This window comes from Eurytemora carolleeae, unplaced genomic scaffold (genome assembly GCF_000591075.1).
Source record: "Eurytemora carolleeae unplaced genomic scaffold, Eaff_2.0 scaffold722, whole genome shotgun sequence".
NCBI classification, from domain to species: domain Eukaryota; kingdom Metazoa; phylum Arthropoda; class Copepoda; order Calanoida; family Temoridae; genus Eurytemora; species Eurytemora carolleeae.
This window is the reverse complement of record NW_019397102.1, coordinates 90,628-104,288: the sequence shown is the minus strand read 5'-3', so window position 1 is coordinate 104,288 and position 13,661 is coordinate 90,628. Positions and strand designations below refer to the sequence as shown.

At 32.9% G+C, this 13,661-nt stretch overlaps 1 protein-coding gene across 3 annotated transcripts in view; it reads right to left on the bottom strand.

Moving 5' to 3' along the window:
* LOC111711865 (1-phosphatidylinositol 4,5-bisphosphate phosphodiesterase eta-2) overlaps positions 1-10,987 on the bottom strand; it is a 28,544-nt gene extending 17,557 nt beyond the window's left edge. Inside the window, exons 1-8 of one of the 3 annotated variants that reach the window (XM_023486323.1) lie at positions 7,689-7,792; positions 6,929-7,608; positions 6,713-6,822; positions 6,082-6,646; positions 5,028-5,139; positions 4,589-4,677; positions 2,865-2,961; positions 723-813 (exon numbers count right to left, since the gene is read on the bottom strand). In XM_023486323.1, coding sequence (XP_023342091.1) covers positions 723-813; positions 2,865-2,961; positions 4,589-4,677; positions 5,028-5,139; positions 6,082-6,646; positions 6,713-6,822; positions 6,929-7,608; positions 7,689-7,732 — 1,788 coding nt within the window. In that variant the 5' untranslated portion in view covers positions 7,733-7,792. Of the gene's footprint in view, positions 1-722; positions 814-2,864; positions 2,962-4,588; positions 4,678-5,027; positions 5,140-6,081; positions 6,647-6,712; positions 6,823-6,928; positions 7,609-7,688; positions 7,793-8,658; positions 8,725-8,935; positions 9,014-10,891 lie in introns of those variants that run through there. The other 2 variants (XM_023486324.1, XM_023486325.1) reach the window with 2 other exon arrangements.
* Between the last annotated feature and the right edge of the window lie 2,674 nt (positions 10,988-13,661).

Here is a 13,661-nt window from a genome sequence, read left to right as displayed (position 1 = left end):
AAATAAATTCAGTTTTTTTACAGATCTTTGTAGTTAATGTAAAATGAATGACTATAATGAAGGGTATAAAACAAGGTGAAAGCTGAAAGGTATGTAATGAAGCCTTTATTAGATTGAGTTTGTAAATCCCAGAAATGAGTGGAAAATGCAAATCAACCCCAATTAAAACCAATAATTTGATATACATCATGATATTTTTCTAGGGGGGGGTAAACAAAAATTAAAAATATTTACCCCCCCCTACAGAATCCTTATGTCCGCTCCTGAAGCGAACTTATTTCAGTTTTCGTAATCTTAGTTTGTCTTGCTGATGTATTTGTAACATTTCTTCTTAGCACATTTTAAATAAAAGAAAATAAAAAATTCTCAGATTTTTCGATTTATTGGTAGAATTAAAAATATTTGGAATAAAACATTTTCACCGGTCAAACACTTCCTTGGGGTCATAAGCATAATTTCTAAATGCTTTCCTGATTTTCCTGATGTGAAAGCAATTTTTCAAATTATTTCTAATGCGACTTGAGAAGTGAACAGAGGGGATGGGAGGAAGGGGTCAGTGTACCCTCCATTATGGGGGGGGGGTTCCTCCCATTCAGGAAGGGGGAAGTACAAAGTGCATTCCATCAAGGGGGAGGGGGAGGTTCCTGTTAAGGGAGGCGGTGTTGATTCCTTTCAGGGGTGTTAACCTCCCATTCAGGCGGTGGATTCCCCTGTTTTTTTACCTGATCATCAGCTACCAAGTCTAATTCATGAAGGTTTGATTCTGGGACAAAAATCAAGGAGAAAGCAGTTGTTATACTCACTTTTCGATACCTAGAGAGTACAGTCGGTTATTCTCATTTTTGGATACCTAGAGAGTAAAGATGTTATACTCACTTTCGGATAGCTTAAGTCGATGGTATGTACTTTCCCAAAGGCATTTTTCAAAGCGGCACTTCCCAAGGGTATTTTCCCAAATGGCAACTTCGCAAGTCTGTCATAGCCACAGCGCTCAACCCCCTAGCATGTTCTAGCCGTAGCACTCGGCCCCCTTGCTCATCCTAGTCGCAGCCTTTGTTCACATGCCTATAGCGCCGCAGAACTCAGAAGGCCTAATTGCTAAACTTTGGGATGTAGCCGCATGAAAAATCATCAATTGGGTAGTTACCCTTAGGAAAATGCGTTTGGGAAAGTACATAACACCGTTAAGTCAGGTCCTGTAGAATTAAAAGACGACATTTAAGCAATCGAAAGTGAATTTTATGTTATTGCAAATAGATTGTTTATCAGTAGCTTGAAATTCAACCCATTAGGTGAAATGGAGATTTAGCATCGTTTTTAAGAGGTTTTTACAAGGACTGTAAAAGTAATAAGGACACCAAGATATCTTCCAGAATGTTACTTTAATGGTGTTTAAAAGTTTCCGTTGTTAATCGGGCATGCCAATATTTAAATGAAATAGGCTTTTAGTGCACTTTCCGCCCATCTGCTTGTTAAACAAATTCATCTTTGAAGACGATCCTTTATGAAGCTTGAGAAAGCTGGTGATGCGCAGTGGACCGCGTACTATTTTCAAGACGGATAAATGTGGGATACATGTTCGTACCCCCCCCCCCACCTTCCTCCGCCTACTGGAGAGGGGGCATCAGTCATCACTTCAGTTGGAATAGATATGTTGTGCTGTAAACACCTCCAGCCTTAAAGGGTCGCCCAATTCCTTCATGAATAAGCCACAGATCCCAGCCCTTTCAGCGAATGCTGCTAATGTCCAAGCCAACAAAATGTCAGGGTACAAGCCATAAGTAACTAGTAACCCGAATCACCCCTGATACCAAAGCCTAGATGGAGTGAAACTGCTGTTAAGATGCCGAGAACCTGTGTGCAGTCAACATGAAGTTCCAGCTGTTCCATGTTAGTTTCCAAATGAATAATCCTAATTTCTGTCTAACCATTTTCTATTCCTCTATAGAAAACTATTTATAAACTTTTTTTACTTTCTTTGTTTTATTTCAATAAAGTTGTGAATAGCTCGTTATTGTCCATTATTTATTTGACTATAGGTCAACACTTCTATTTCAACTTGTAATTGTGGCTCTATCTGTTAGACTAAAAGAGAAAAGAATTCTAGAGTTTATAATAAGGAACTTCAGATGTGGGCTCGGATCTGTTGTGGCTAGACCCTTGTGAAAATTAAAACTCTAAATATGGTACATTTGTACTTCTTCTTATTGAAATGAAAAGAATAGGATTTCTTAATTAGTATGTATGATGTATATTTTATAGACTGTTGATTTTTGAACAAGAACCAGATTTAATAAATAACGAGAAAAAGCTGAACCGTGTCTAAATAGTTCAACTCAGTTCTTGTCTACCCAGTTCAATCATATATATGACTCGCTCTACATAAAATCTTGTCTCTTGTCGAATTTCAATACAAGTGAGATTCAGTGTGTCCAAATAAGGATGAGCCGAAAAATTTGGGAACTTATCAGTAGAGATTGGCGCATTTTACTTTTTTCATATCATTGTTCATTCTTTGTGATCGACCCATTTTGTTGATTTTTCAATTATTCAAAAAACAGTTTTGTTCGTTCTAAAAATTATCATTAATTTGTCATCTATTTCATTTGTTTTCATTAACAATCAAAATCACATTTTTCTTGTTCGTGTCGAATAACAATAGTTTTTTCATTTATCTGATCTTTCATGTAAAATTTTGTTCGTTAACAAAAACAATTGGAGGTGTCAAGAAATATTTTTATTGTAAAATTGTAATTAAGATAAAAGTTAGTCCAAGATGAGAAAATAATAACAACAGTACAAAACATGGATTATCAATTTTTTTCTTCAAAAATTACAAAATATAAATATTTAAAAATTCTTACTTTGGATGAGCTGTTTTATTACTGATCTTATTGAAGATATCTGTACTGTACTCTGTTCTTACTTCACTTATATCCTTCAAGTTGTAGTAAGACCCCCCTGAAAAATAAAATATCTCTACTTTAAGGGATGGTAAGCCTCAATACAACTATGGCAATGCTCGATTTACAACGGTACTCTTAAAAGCTTTGTTTTATCAAGTATGAACTAGAATATCCATGTTTTTGTTTCTTTAATTGGATTATTTTCATTTGCGGGTTCTCTGCCAAAACGACTTGCTTATTTCATGTTTATTTCTTGTAAGCAAGATATGCACAAGTAATTTTTGCATTGAAGAAATTATTTAAATTAAACACTTTGCAAGTCAGAGAAACAATATTATCTTCCTCATTCTTAAAAACATCAATGTTCCAAGGATATCGTTACAAATCGGCATTGCTATATTTGCATTAAGGGTCACTTGAAATTATGCTAATTGTCCCTTTCAGGCATTTTGGTTAAATTTGAAGAATTTTAAGAGTTGGCTTGACATGATTCTGTATCAGACAAACCATGATCAATTCTATCCGACTAAGCGCCAACTTAATAAGACTGGCTCTACCGAATTAGATTAAAACGCCTCAACTCAGCCACCTTTAAACACTGTGAAGGTATATATATATACAAAAGGTTATCCACAAAGGATGAGATTGTAATGACGATCTGAAACTCTTGGAATATAATTGTTTAATGACACAAAACATGATTTGGCAAAAATCTGTATAAGTTTCAGGGAATACAAGGGTATAATATGGTATCATTATTATTTAAACAGCTTTATCAGGTTGAGATGGGATTTCTCAACGAATCTAGTTAGAAGTATATGTTAAAAATATTACCCACCTGTGATTTACATTAGCTACAGGGTGTCCCATGAAACATGAAAGTTGGTAAATAGTTTTAAATGTCGTCTTTCATAAACTGTATTAGATATTAAAGGCTGTTTGCAGTTTATTTTGTTAAACAAATCTTTTGCTCAAATATATTTTACTTTGAAATTAATTTTACTATTATAGGACTCCTATATACAATTTTTATTACACAACTTTTTTTCTATTACACAACTTAAAAATTCTGGAAGAAAACATTCTGAACTATTTACCAACTGTCATGTTTTGTGGGACACCCTGTATTTGTTATCTAAATTCAAACATAACCTTACTTTTAAAAATATGAGCAAAATTCCAAGCAATTCGATTTCAATACCGCGCAATAAAATTCTGATATGCAAGTTGCAACCCTACCCACAAGAAACCTTTTTTAGGAGGGCATTGTTCGAAATTTGGAAGTACCCAACAAAAAAACTATGCTTACTTGATTTATACCTTTCACCAATGACTGCATGAAAAAAACAAGAAGATTTTTTTATGGGAAAAATAGTAATAATTGATAAAACTTAAAAAACATCATTTTAAACTTAACATTTTAGATTTACAAAAAATTTGCATAACAACACAGGGTAAATATTTTCTTTTTAAAGATACCCCCCCCCCATCCCATGTCCAAATTTCATATTTGACACAAAAAAAATTCTTCAAAAATTTGTACCCCTAGGTAAATACAGAATAGATTTATATTTTGTTAACTTAAACTTCAAGAATTTAACAAATTTAATAAAGATTTTAAAAAATTTCTTTAAAAAAACTTTAAATTCAAATAAATTTAGTTTTTCTTTACATAAAGATACCTTCGACAGAGCTGCAGCCTGGGATCTTTGAATTCTCCTTGTGAGGAGTAAACCTTAGCAACAGGTTCTCCATGTCCAGCCAGTATGTCCTTAAAAATATATATAAAGGGACTGTTGACATATTTTTAAGTGAACCTCCAAAGGTTACAAACCAATGCACAAAACTGCAATGTTTTTCTTATTTATGAGGAATATCTATCCAGAAAAGAACTAAATTCTGTCAATTACAAAATAAATTTACGTATTATGTCAAAGTATATATAAACGGCAAATGAAAATGCTCATTTCTCAGATAGAAAATTAAAGGATATCTTTATAGTTTTGCTTGAGGGTGTCTTTCCATGAAAACCAAATGTTATAAATGCAAATTTTACCATATTGATTTGAGCAACTTAGAACTGTAGAGTAAAGACTTGAAAAACAAAATCTTTGTTCTTACCTTTTGTACAAGTTGATCCCTCTTAATCCCTTATCTCTAATTTTATAGAGAGTTGTTCCTTTCTTCAGTATTTCTAGATTGTCCTTTAGTGACTTGGACTGGGAGAACGCTTCTAAATAGATATTTCAAATGTTGAATAACAAGTCACAAGACATGTCAGTCAAACAGGTACTTTCCCAAAAGCATTTTTCCAAAGGCATTTTTCCAAAAACATTTTCCAAAGGCATTTTCCAAAAGGCAACTTCCCATGAGACAATTTCCCAAGTTAGGTCTTCTGAGGCACCTCAGGCAGCAAATGGGGCCGGGTACTACAGCTAGGATGGGCTAGCAGGCACAGTGCTGCAGCTAGAACAGGCTAGGGCGCCAAATGCTGCAGATGGGATAGACTTGGGAAGTTGCCAAATAGGAAAATATCCTGGGAAAGTTTCCCCTTGGGAAAATAGTGTTGGGTATGTACCTTACATCAAACTATGAGAAATAAAAGTTTAAAGGAAACAAATGAGAATGTTACAACCTTCATGCAACTGAATGAGTACAAAATTTACAAAAACAGCATTAACCGAAATCATCAATAGAATGCATTGTTCAGTCCAAGTAGATTGTGCCCATATCATTTATTGAAGTGTTCTATACATAATAAAGTAGTGGAGTTTAAAGAAGATACTGCAAAATAAAAGTAAATAGAAGTAGGTTATAAATGAAAAAAATGTTGAAGAAACATATTGGAAAATATAAATTGGCTTAGCAAATAGTTTATTTTGTTTATTAATTTATTAGCACTATTTGCTATATGACTAGTATCTAAATATAACAGCACATCAGATGTGGGTGTAGTATAATTTTAAATAACCTATAGTTCGAAGTGACAAACTTTTTTTCTGACAGATATTTTGGTAACTAGCTCTTGACAGATGAAAAGTATAGTGAAAAATATATGTTAATGATACTTTGTGTATTACATTGATCAATAACTTGTCAAGTAAGAACAAGCAATGATCAAATTTTTAATACAATTAGATTAGTCTAAGAAACTGATAATTGGGAGTGAATTTACCTATCACCATTTGAGCACCAGTGCTAAGACTAAGCATCCGCCCAAAAGAAAAATTAGATGCTCTATTATCCAAAAGCTTAACAACACCGGAAGCTCCATAAAAACCACCTCTATCATGTACAAGACTGATGTTTTTACCATTTTCAAGCTTTGATTGTTCTGAGACTTCCTCTTCTACAATGGATGTTTTGACCTGTGTGAAATTTAAAGGTTCCTCTTTTTTTAAATATGGAAGTTCTAGTCCTTCATCTGGGACTTTCTGGGTTTCCTCTTGGGAAACTTCTGAGGGTTCTCCAATGGATTGATGTTTTTCAAAGCTTTTGATATTTTCACAATCTGGACATTCTTTTGAAAACTCTGCTTCTGCAAACAATCTGTGTTCCAATTGTTTACTCAGTTCAGCAGGAGAAAGAGTTAGAGGCAGCTCAGGAGGTTTATAATTATCCTCTAAAGATTCATCGTCCGATTCAACTACTTCAGAGAAAACATTTCCATCCGTAACATCTTGTACAGAGCCAATTTGAGGAATGTCAACAGAGGTGATCTCTTTCAGGGCCTCTTCACCCTAACTCAACATAGCAAGTGAAAAAATGTTTTCTAAAAATTTGAATTTTACAAAATCTTAATGTACCTCAATACAATCAATAAGAGATTTCCGCATCGATCTCCTAATCTTAACATCAACAATTTGCTCAACCTTTCTCCTTGACACCTTAACTACTTCCTCAAGTACTTCTTTGGCTAAATATGGCATCAAATATTTAATTTTACATGAACTATATTATTAGTTAAAATTTTTAAGGTTTTCAAAAAACGTTGAAGAGTAAGGTTTTAATATATGCCTTTCCTAAACCATCAGTATCTTCTGATGAAATAAATGACAGTGACTTGTGCACTGTATCATCAATTTCTTCTGCCCATCTAGAACTGTATTGCACATTTTCATCTCCTCCTTCCTCAGATGAATATGAATCATTGTGTGACTGTGTAGATGAGGAGGATTTAATTTCTGTATGAACTGTTGATGCGGAGATCTCATTTGGTTTGGAATTAATGGATTGGTCAAAATCACCAACATTTTCCACAGAATCTTCTTTATTGTCCTGCTCTTTTCTTTCATTCTCAATCAAAGAACCAGATAATTTTTCAAATTCATCTGATTTTAATAATTGAGATGATTTTTCTGGAATGTGGTTAACATTAGAACAAATGTTATGCTGATCAGAAATAAAGGATTCTGATAGACTTTCCACAAACTCATTAATGCTAGATTCTGATGAACTGCGTTCTGGTCTCTTTGCTGTATGGTACTGACCCACGGGCAACAGTGCAGACTTTACAGATTGTCTTACCAGGGGAGTAGGAGTGTTCCTGTTCAATTTACTGACGTCAGACTCATCATTGTGATTCCTGTTTTCAGAATTTGTAGTATGAACAACTAGTTCTGCTGTCTTCAGACTAGCATTTGAAAACCTTCTAACAACCAATGATTCAGGAGCAGACTCAGATTGGAAAGGTCTCCATGGCCTTAACATAAAAGTTTTGCTAAAGCTACTTAAATTGAAAGCATAGAACAACTAGAAAATAATCAATAAAGTCTAATAAACCTTGGCGCAAGATTGTTAAAATCTCTACTGTTTCTAGCAGACATTATTTTCACTTCTCTGAAACCAAGAAAGGACAACTGATTGAAAATCTATTTCTAAACCACAAGTGCGAAGTTACTGACCACAAGATAATAATAGTGACATAATAGTCATCAATATCTTAGGTTTTTTAAGAGCTTTAATTTCATATAAATCTGTAAAGACTTATGTATGATAATCAACATTAGAAATCTACACTTTAAATTAGTCACAGTATCCATCAGCTGGGAAAAAGAAGACTAACTTGTTTCATAGAAAATTCATAATCAAATACAAACAGTCTAGTTCTTTAACTGAAAATAGGACCGACAATAATCTTTATCTTTCACTAGGTAAACATAAAGAAGATAAGAAATTTATTACAAACAATTTGTATTAAAACTTGGAAAAATTATTTTTTTTCTTTTTAATATTCATCAAAAAAATGAAAAGGGGGAAGGTAAAAAAAAACAGGAGAAGTCAATGGAAATGTGGGATTTTTTATATAAAAGTTATAGACTGTTACTTTCTTCTTTAACTATTCCCTCATTGGCAGAGAGTTTCAAGAGAGGGTTTAGAGAATTCAAAAATAACTTGATGAAAAATATATATTTGGATTAATATTTTTCACATCCTTATCAATTCTATACAAAAACAATGATATTATTAGTTAAGTCCCAAATCAGAGATAAAAGGATTCCTTAATGCTATTATAACTAGAATATTAATATTCTCTATAAATTGTTAGATGCCAAATTTTCAAGCTCTCAATGCAGGATTTTATTTTCAACCAATAGAGCTTCTGTAAGACAAAAAAATAACGACTTCAAATTTTAATTCAAGGGTGCTTCTTTTCTAAATTAATTCCTTAAATACCACAACATAAACTGAACAACTGCTGTAGAAATCATGCAAATCGAAAACCAACATAAACAAACAACAATGCTTTTACCTCTTTTGCGCTCTGAGCGAATAGAAACCATACTGCCCCGCAATGGTTCATTGCGAAATAAGAAACCTTTAGTCCAATAATCATTAACTCACAGTCGACAAACATAATGATAGTGTCATTAAAATATTCTAAATCTGGACATTTTTTTCTAATGATTCAGGATTCTAAACAGGTTGTTAATTAACCAGGAAAGCACCCATTAATGCAAGAAAATGTTAAAACGAGGTTTTTGGATTTTTTTTATAATTTAATACTTTTCAAAACTGATTATGGATTCCTTCAAGACAGTTGACAGAGACGGGTTCCTCAGAGTCAGAGTCAGACATGACGAAGCTTGGAAGCGAGACAACTTAATCTACAAATCATATAAAGAAAGAAAATTCTGAGAGCTCCATGTATGAATATACATCAGCTACATAAATGGCTGGGCAGTGGACTAAGTGGGGATATTTAGCAAATTAATATATTTGTCCCAACAAAAATATTTTGGACATTAAACATGATTTGATTGAAGGGGCCTATCTCTTTACCATAATTTAATTTGCTGTTAAAACATTGATTGAGAAAAGTAGTTACATGCCCACTGCCCAGCCATACTATTCTGAACATTATTCTAAACAACATCTTTCGATTTGTTTCGACGAATTGAAAAAATAAATTATTCTATTCCTTGTATTTTGCTATAATTAGATCTGCATCATAATGTCATAATGATTTATTGGAAAAATGTCTATTATATGTTTTTGTCCCCTGGAAACTTGAAAAAAAAGATAATTGATAATTAGGTCAACATTAGATCGACTATGTTTTGCACCTAGAGCTGGAAAAGATTTTGTAAAAAAAACGGCAGGTTTTTGAAAATGTACAGAAGATTACGCTAATGAAGGACAAAACACATTAGTTAAGAAATCATTAAAAAACAAAAGTAACTATTTGAGAGAAAAAAATTCATGGAAAATAAATAAATCTTCTAATTTCCACCACAAATGATAAATGACCATAACTTTTGAGAAAGACAAGACAAAAAGAACAAAGGACAACCTAAAAAGTGTTTAAACCAACTGAAAAGTATTTAAACCATCTGTTAATGAACGGCTAGGATAAAGCCTGAATGTGGCCAGCCCTAATTGTAACACTACATCACTATAGTTCTGTGTCTAGTCATACAGGAAATAAAAAAACCGGGTTTCAGACATTTTAACTAAACTGCATTTAAATGCCTTAGATAGATAGATAAAGCTAGAAAATTTAAGATAGATTTGATAAATATATAGATAAATAGATTTGATAAATATATAGATAAATAGATTATATCAGTTGAAACTTAACAATCTTCTTATAACATTTTATTCATAAACAAATTGTTCCATGCTTTTATGCAATCATCAGTATATAAATAGATTATATATGTATGTATACAAAAAGTCATACAGATGGATACATAATTAATATACTTAAAGTAATAGATATGAATGTTGAAAGTATAGATATATTAAAAAAATACACGATTGTTAGAAAAAAGAGATTGTTTTTATCATAATCAAAATAAAATGATAAATATTTTTTTAAGCGATTTAAAATATTAACGCTTAACAAATTAAATGCAAATGAAATGTTAGTCAAACTAAATTAAGTTACTAATTTGATACAAGAACTAACAGGTTCTGTGTTTTCCTAAATCCCCCCCCCCCTCACACTAGGGGACAGATTATGAAATTTTCCCCCCTTTAAGCAAAATATTCCCACTTGGATTTTTGTTGAACTGTATTTTGGTCATTTTCATGTCATTACCCTTTCAATGGGGGTAGAAGGGGGGGGGGGGATTTGATTCCTCCAGTCTTGAAAATTGAATTAAGGGGCTGCATGCACCTTTCGCCCCAAAATTTACTTCTGTTTGTTCATAAATAAAAATAAGTCTGCTTTTTTGTGTAATTAATTAAAATGTTTATTCATTTATTGACAACTGCGACCTCTAATGAGGTCCAATAGAAAATGTAAGGTCCAATTAGTTCAGCCATCTCGACATTTTTTTAGAAAACAAACAAACAAAAAACACACAAAAATTCATATTCTCTCTGTAAAAATTAAAAAATAAAATTAATAATAAAAAGTTTATTATTTGGCGTACATAATTTACAATATGTTTACGTGAAATATTCGAAAATTTTAAACAATTAACATAAAAAAGTGTTAGTTTTGAATTTTTATATGAGATTATAAACTATGAATTTACCGCTTTTGGGAGTCAACTTGTCTTTTGTAGCTTTCAACATTGTAGGACCATCTGAAACAATGGTATTAAGAATATCTTAAAATAGAAATTTCGATAAAAATAAATCCCTTTTCAGGGACTGTAAGCATAATTTCAATTAACCCTCCATGCAAAGTTGGCAATACCTGAGTCACATCAGAACCCTTGAAACCTTTATCTTATCAATTATGTGGAAGATATTGCCGTTTTTCTAGGTTTAAAAACGTTTAATTCTGATAATTACCATTCCTACAGTACAAGTAGTAAATACGTAAGTCACTTTATTACAGAACTTACAATCATTTTTCAAAAATTAAAATCATAAACATTGTTATAATTCAAATTTACAAAACTTAAGGGTATCGTTGTGAATTTGGCATTGATGCAGTCACTCACTTGAAATTACCCGTAAAATCCCTTTAAATTCAATCTTTGTTGTGGTACTTTAAAGGTGTCGTATCGTTTGCACTAATGGTTGATCGGTCTAACGTACATTCGCACTAACGTTCATTCGGACTAAAGTTTTATTTGAGGGTTAAGTTAGGTTAAGACAATTTCTAGGCCGAGCCTGCGGCTAGGGGGGCGGGCAATGCGGCCACAATGGTTACTGATCAGCTGATTTTAGTGAAAAAGTACATTAGTTCAATCGGACATTGGTGCAAACGATATAGCATCACTTTAAAATCAAATAAATTCAACTAATCGTTCTCTAGGAATATACCGATCAAAGAAAACTGTTTATGATTTAATAATTTTTTATAAAATGTTTTAAAAAACTTGTTCAAAAACCTTTAAAGTCTTGTCACAACAAGGAAAGATTTAATTTTAAAGGTTTAACGTTAATAATTACTGTAAATATTTATGTTTTTATTTTACTGAGACTTGAGTACACTTTCATCTAGGAACTTTCTTTTGTTCACAGTGACCCCGGGGATAAAGCTTGCTAGCAGACAAGAATAGTAATACGCCTTTGCAGACAGGTATTTTTACTGCACGCCTGCGCTACTTCTGTCCTATGAGGGGAGGAAGGCCAACCACATCAATCTCTAGTCCGAACCACATTCTCATCATTTTCTCGTCCGAACCACATCGACATCCTCGTCCTTTCAATATTACTTTATTTAAGTGTCCGATCCTTGAAAATAAATACATTTTTTAAAACTATGGCGACGTTAGGGCATAGATGAAATATAAAATTTTCCCAATTAAATTTTAGATTTGTGTAAAAATGAAAATGCTCCATAAACGATGTTCTACAAAAAAGCGTCTGTTTAAGAGCCCTTTCTTTCGCGGAAAATGCCGCAAAACATTCTCAAACTCGATGTAAACAACTTTTTGTAATATTCACGCTGAATTTGGGTTAGAGATATGACTTACAATTTTTATATGATTAAATACTGTTTGAGTTCATAGGGTTGTGACCAATTAATTGTAGCAAATGATTTGAATAATATAAATTGAACATTATTTTTTCTATAATTTTAAGTATGCGGCGGGCAGTAGTGATCGATCTCTTAGTGGGGACAACAAATCTACCTCATTTGTAAATAAATCAGAAATCAATGATTACTTTGTATGGGTTGAAATGGAAAGATTAAAGACCATGTTCACGCGAATTCTTTGGTATAAATTTTTATTTGTGAAAGTTATCCATTTTGGAGGCAGAAGAGATTCAATTTTTAACCTAAATAATGTTTGACATCATTCTCGTGGATTTGAAGATTCCAACATCTCAAAATCCTTGGAAAACTTTATTCTAGTCATGTTTTATGCCCTAACGTCGCCAAATTAAAAAAAAAATGTATTTATTTTCAAGGATCGGACACTTAAAAAAAATTATATTGAAAGGACGAGGATTTCGATGTGGATCGGACGAGAAAATGATGAGAATGTGGTTCGGACTAGAGATTGATGTGGTTGGCCTTCCTCCCCTCGTCCTATACTGAACTTCGGGCCACGGCCTGTATCGATATCCGGCCGATGATATCTGTAGGCAGGATCTCAATTGTCGACTTTAGGGATCTATAAACAATATGATACATTATGGTGGTTCTGTTTGGAAAATATATACAGGTTCCCAATTTAGGAAAACATTTTAGAGACGACTGTATGGAATTTATACCATCCCATTTTCATAAATTCACTCCCTGCAACTATATAAAACTTACGTTTCTTTCTTTGCTAACCATTATTAGCATTCTGTATTCTTTGAATCATTCCTTGCAAAACAGGACTGAGTAAATTCCCCATGCGTATATATGCATGCGTACCCATACTTGACCAAGGAGAATTGAATACTAGGAGGGGGCAATATAGGGTTTCCGTACACTTTGCTGTGACGTATTTGGACTGCTGGAGAACTAGTTTTTGCGTAACAACAATAATAAAGATTGTACGTTATGATGAAGATTGACCGTATACTAACTCATGTTTAAGTTTACATTAGATCGGCTGCCTTTATTATTGTGTTACGCAAAAACTAGTTCTCCAGCATTCCAAATACGTCACAGTAAAGTGTACGGAAACCCTTGAAACCCTATTGCCCGTTGCCCCCTCCTTGTATTCAATTCTCCTTGCACTTGACCTTCTTGAGTTCGCGCAGGAAACAGTTTATGTTTTATTTAAACCTGTTCTTTATATCTCTCTTAACATGAAAATGTACGTGTGGGGGGGGGGTTGAATCAATAATAGGAGGAAGTTAAGTGGCTTGCGTAATACAAAGAAGACGACTTTTCTATTCATGTTTTGATTT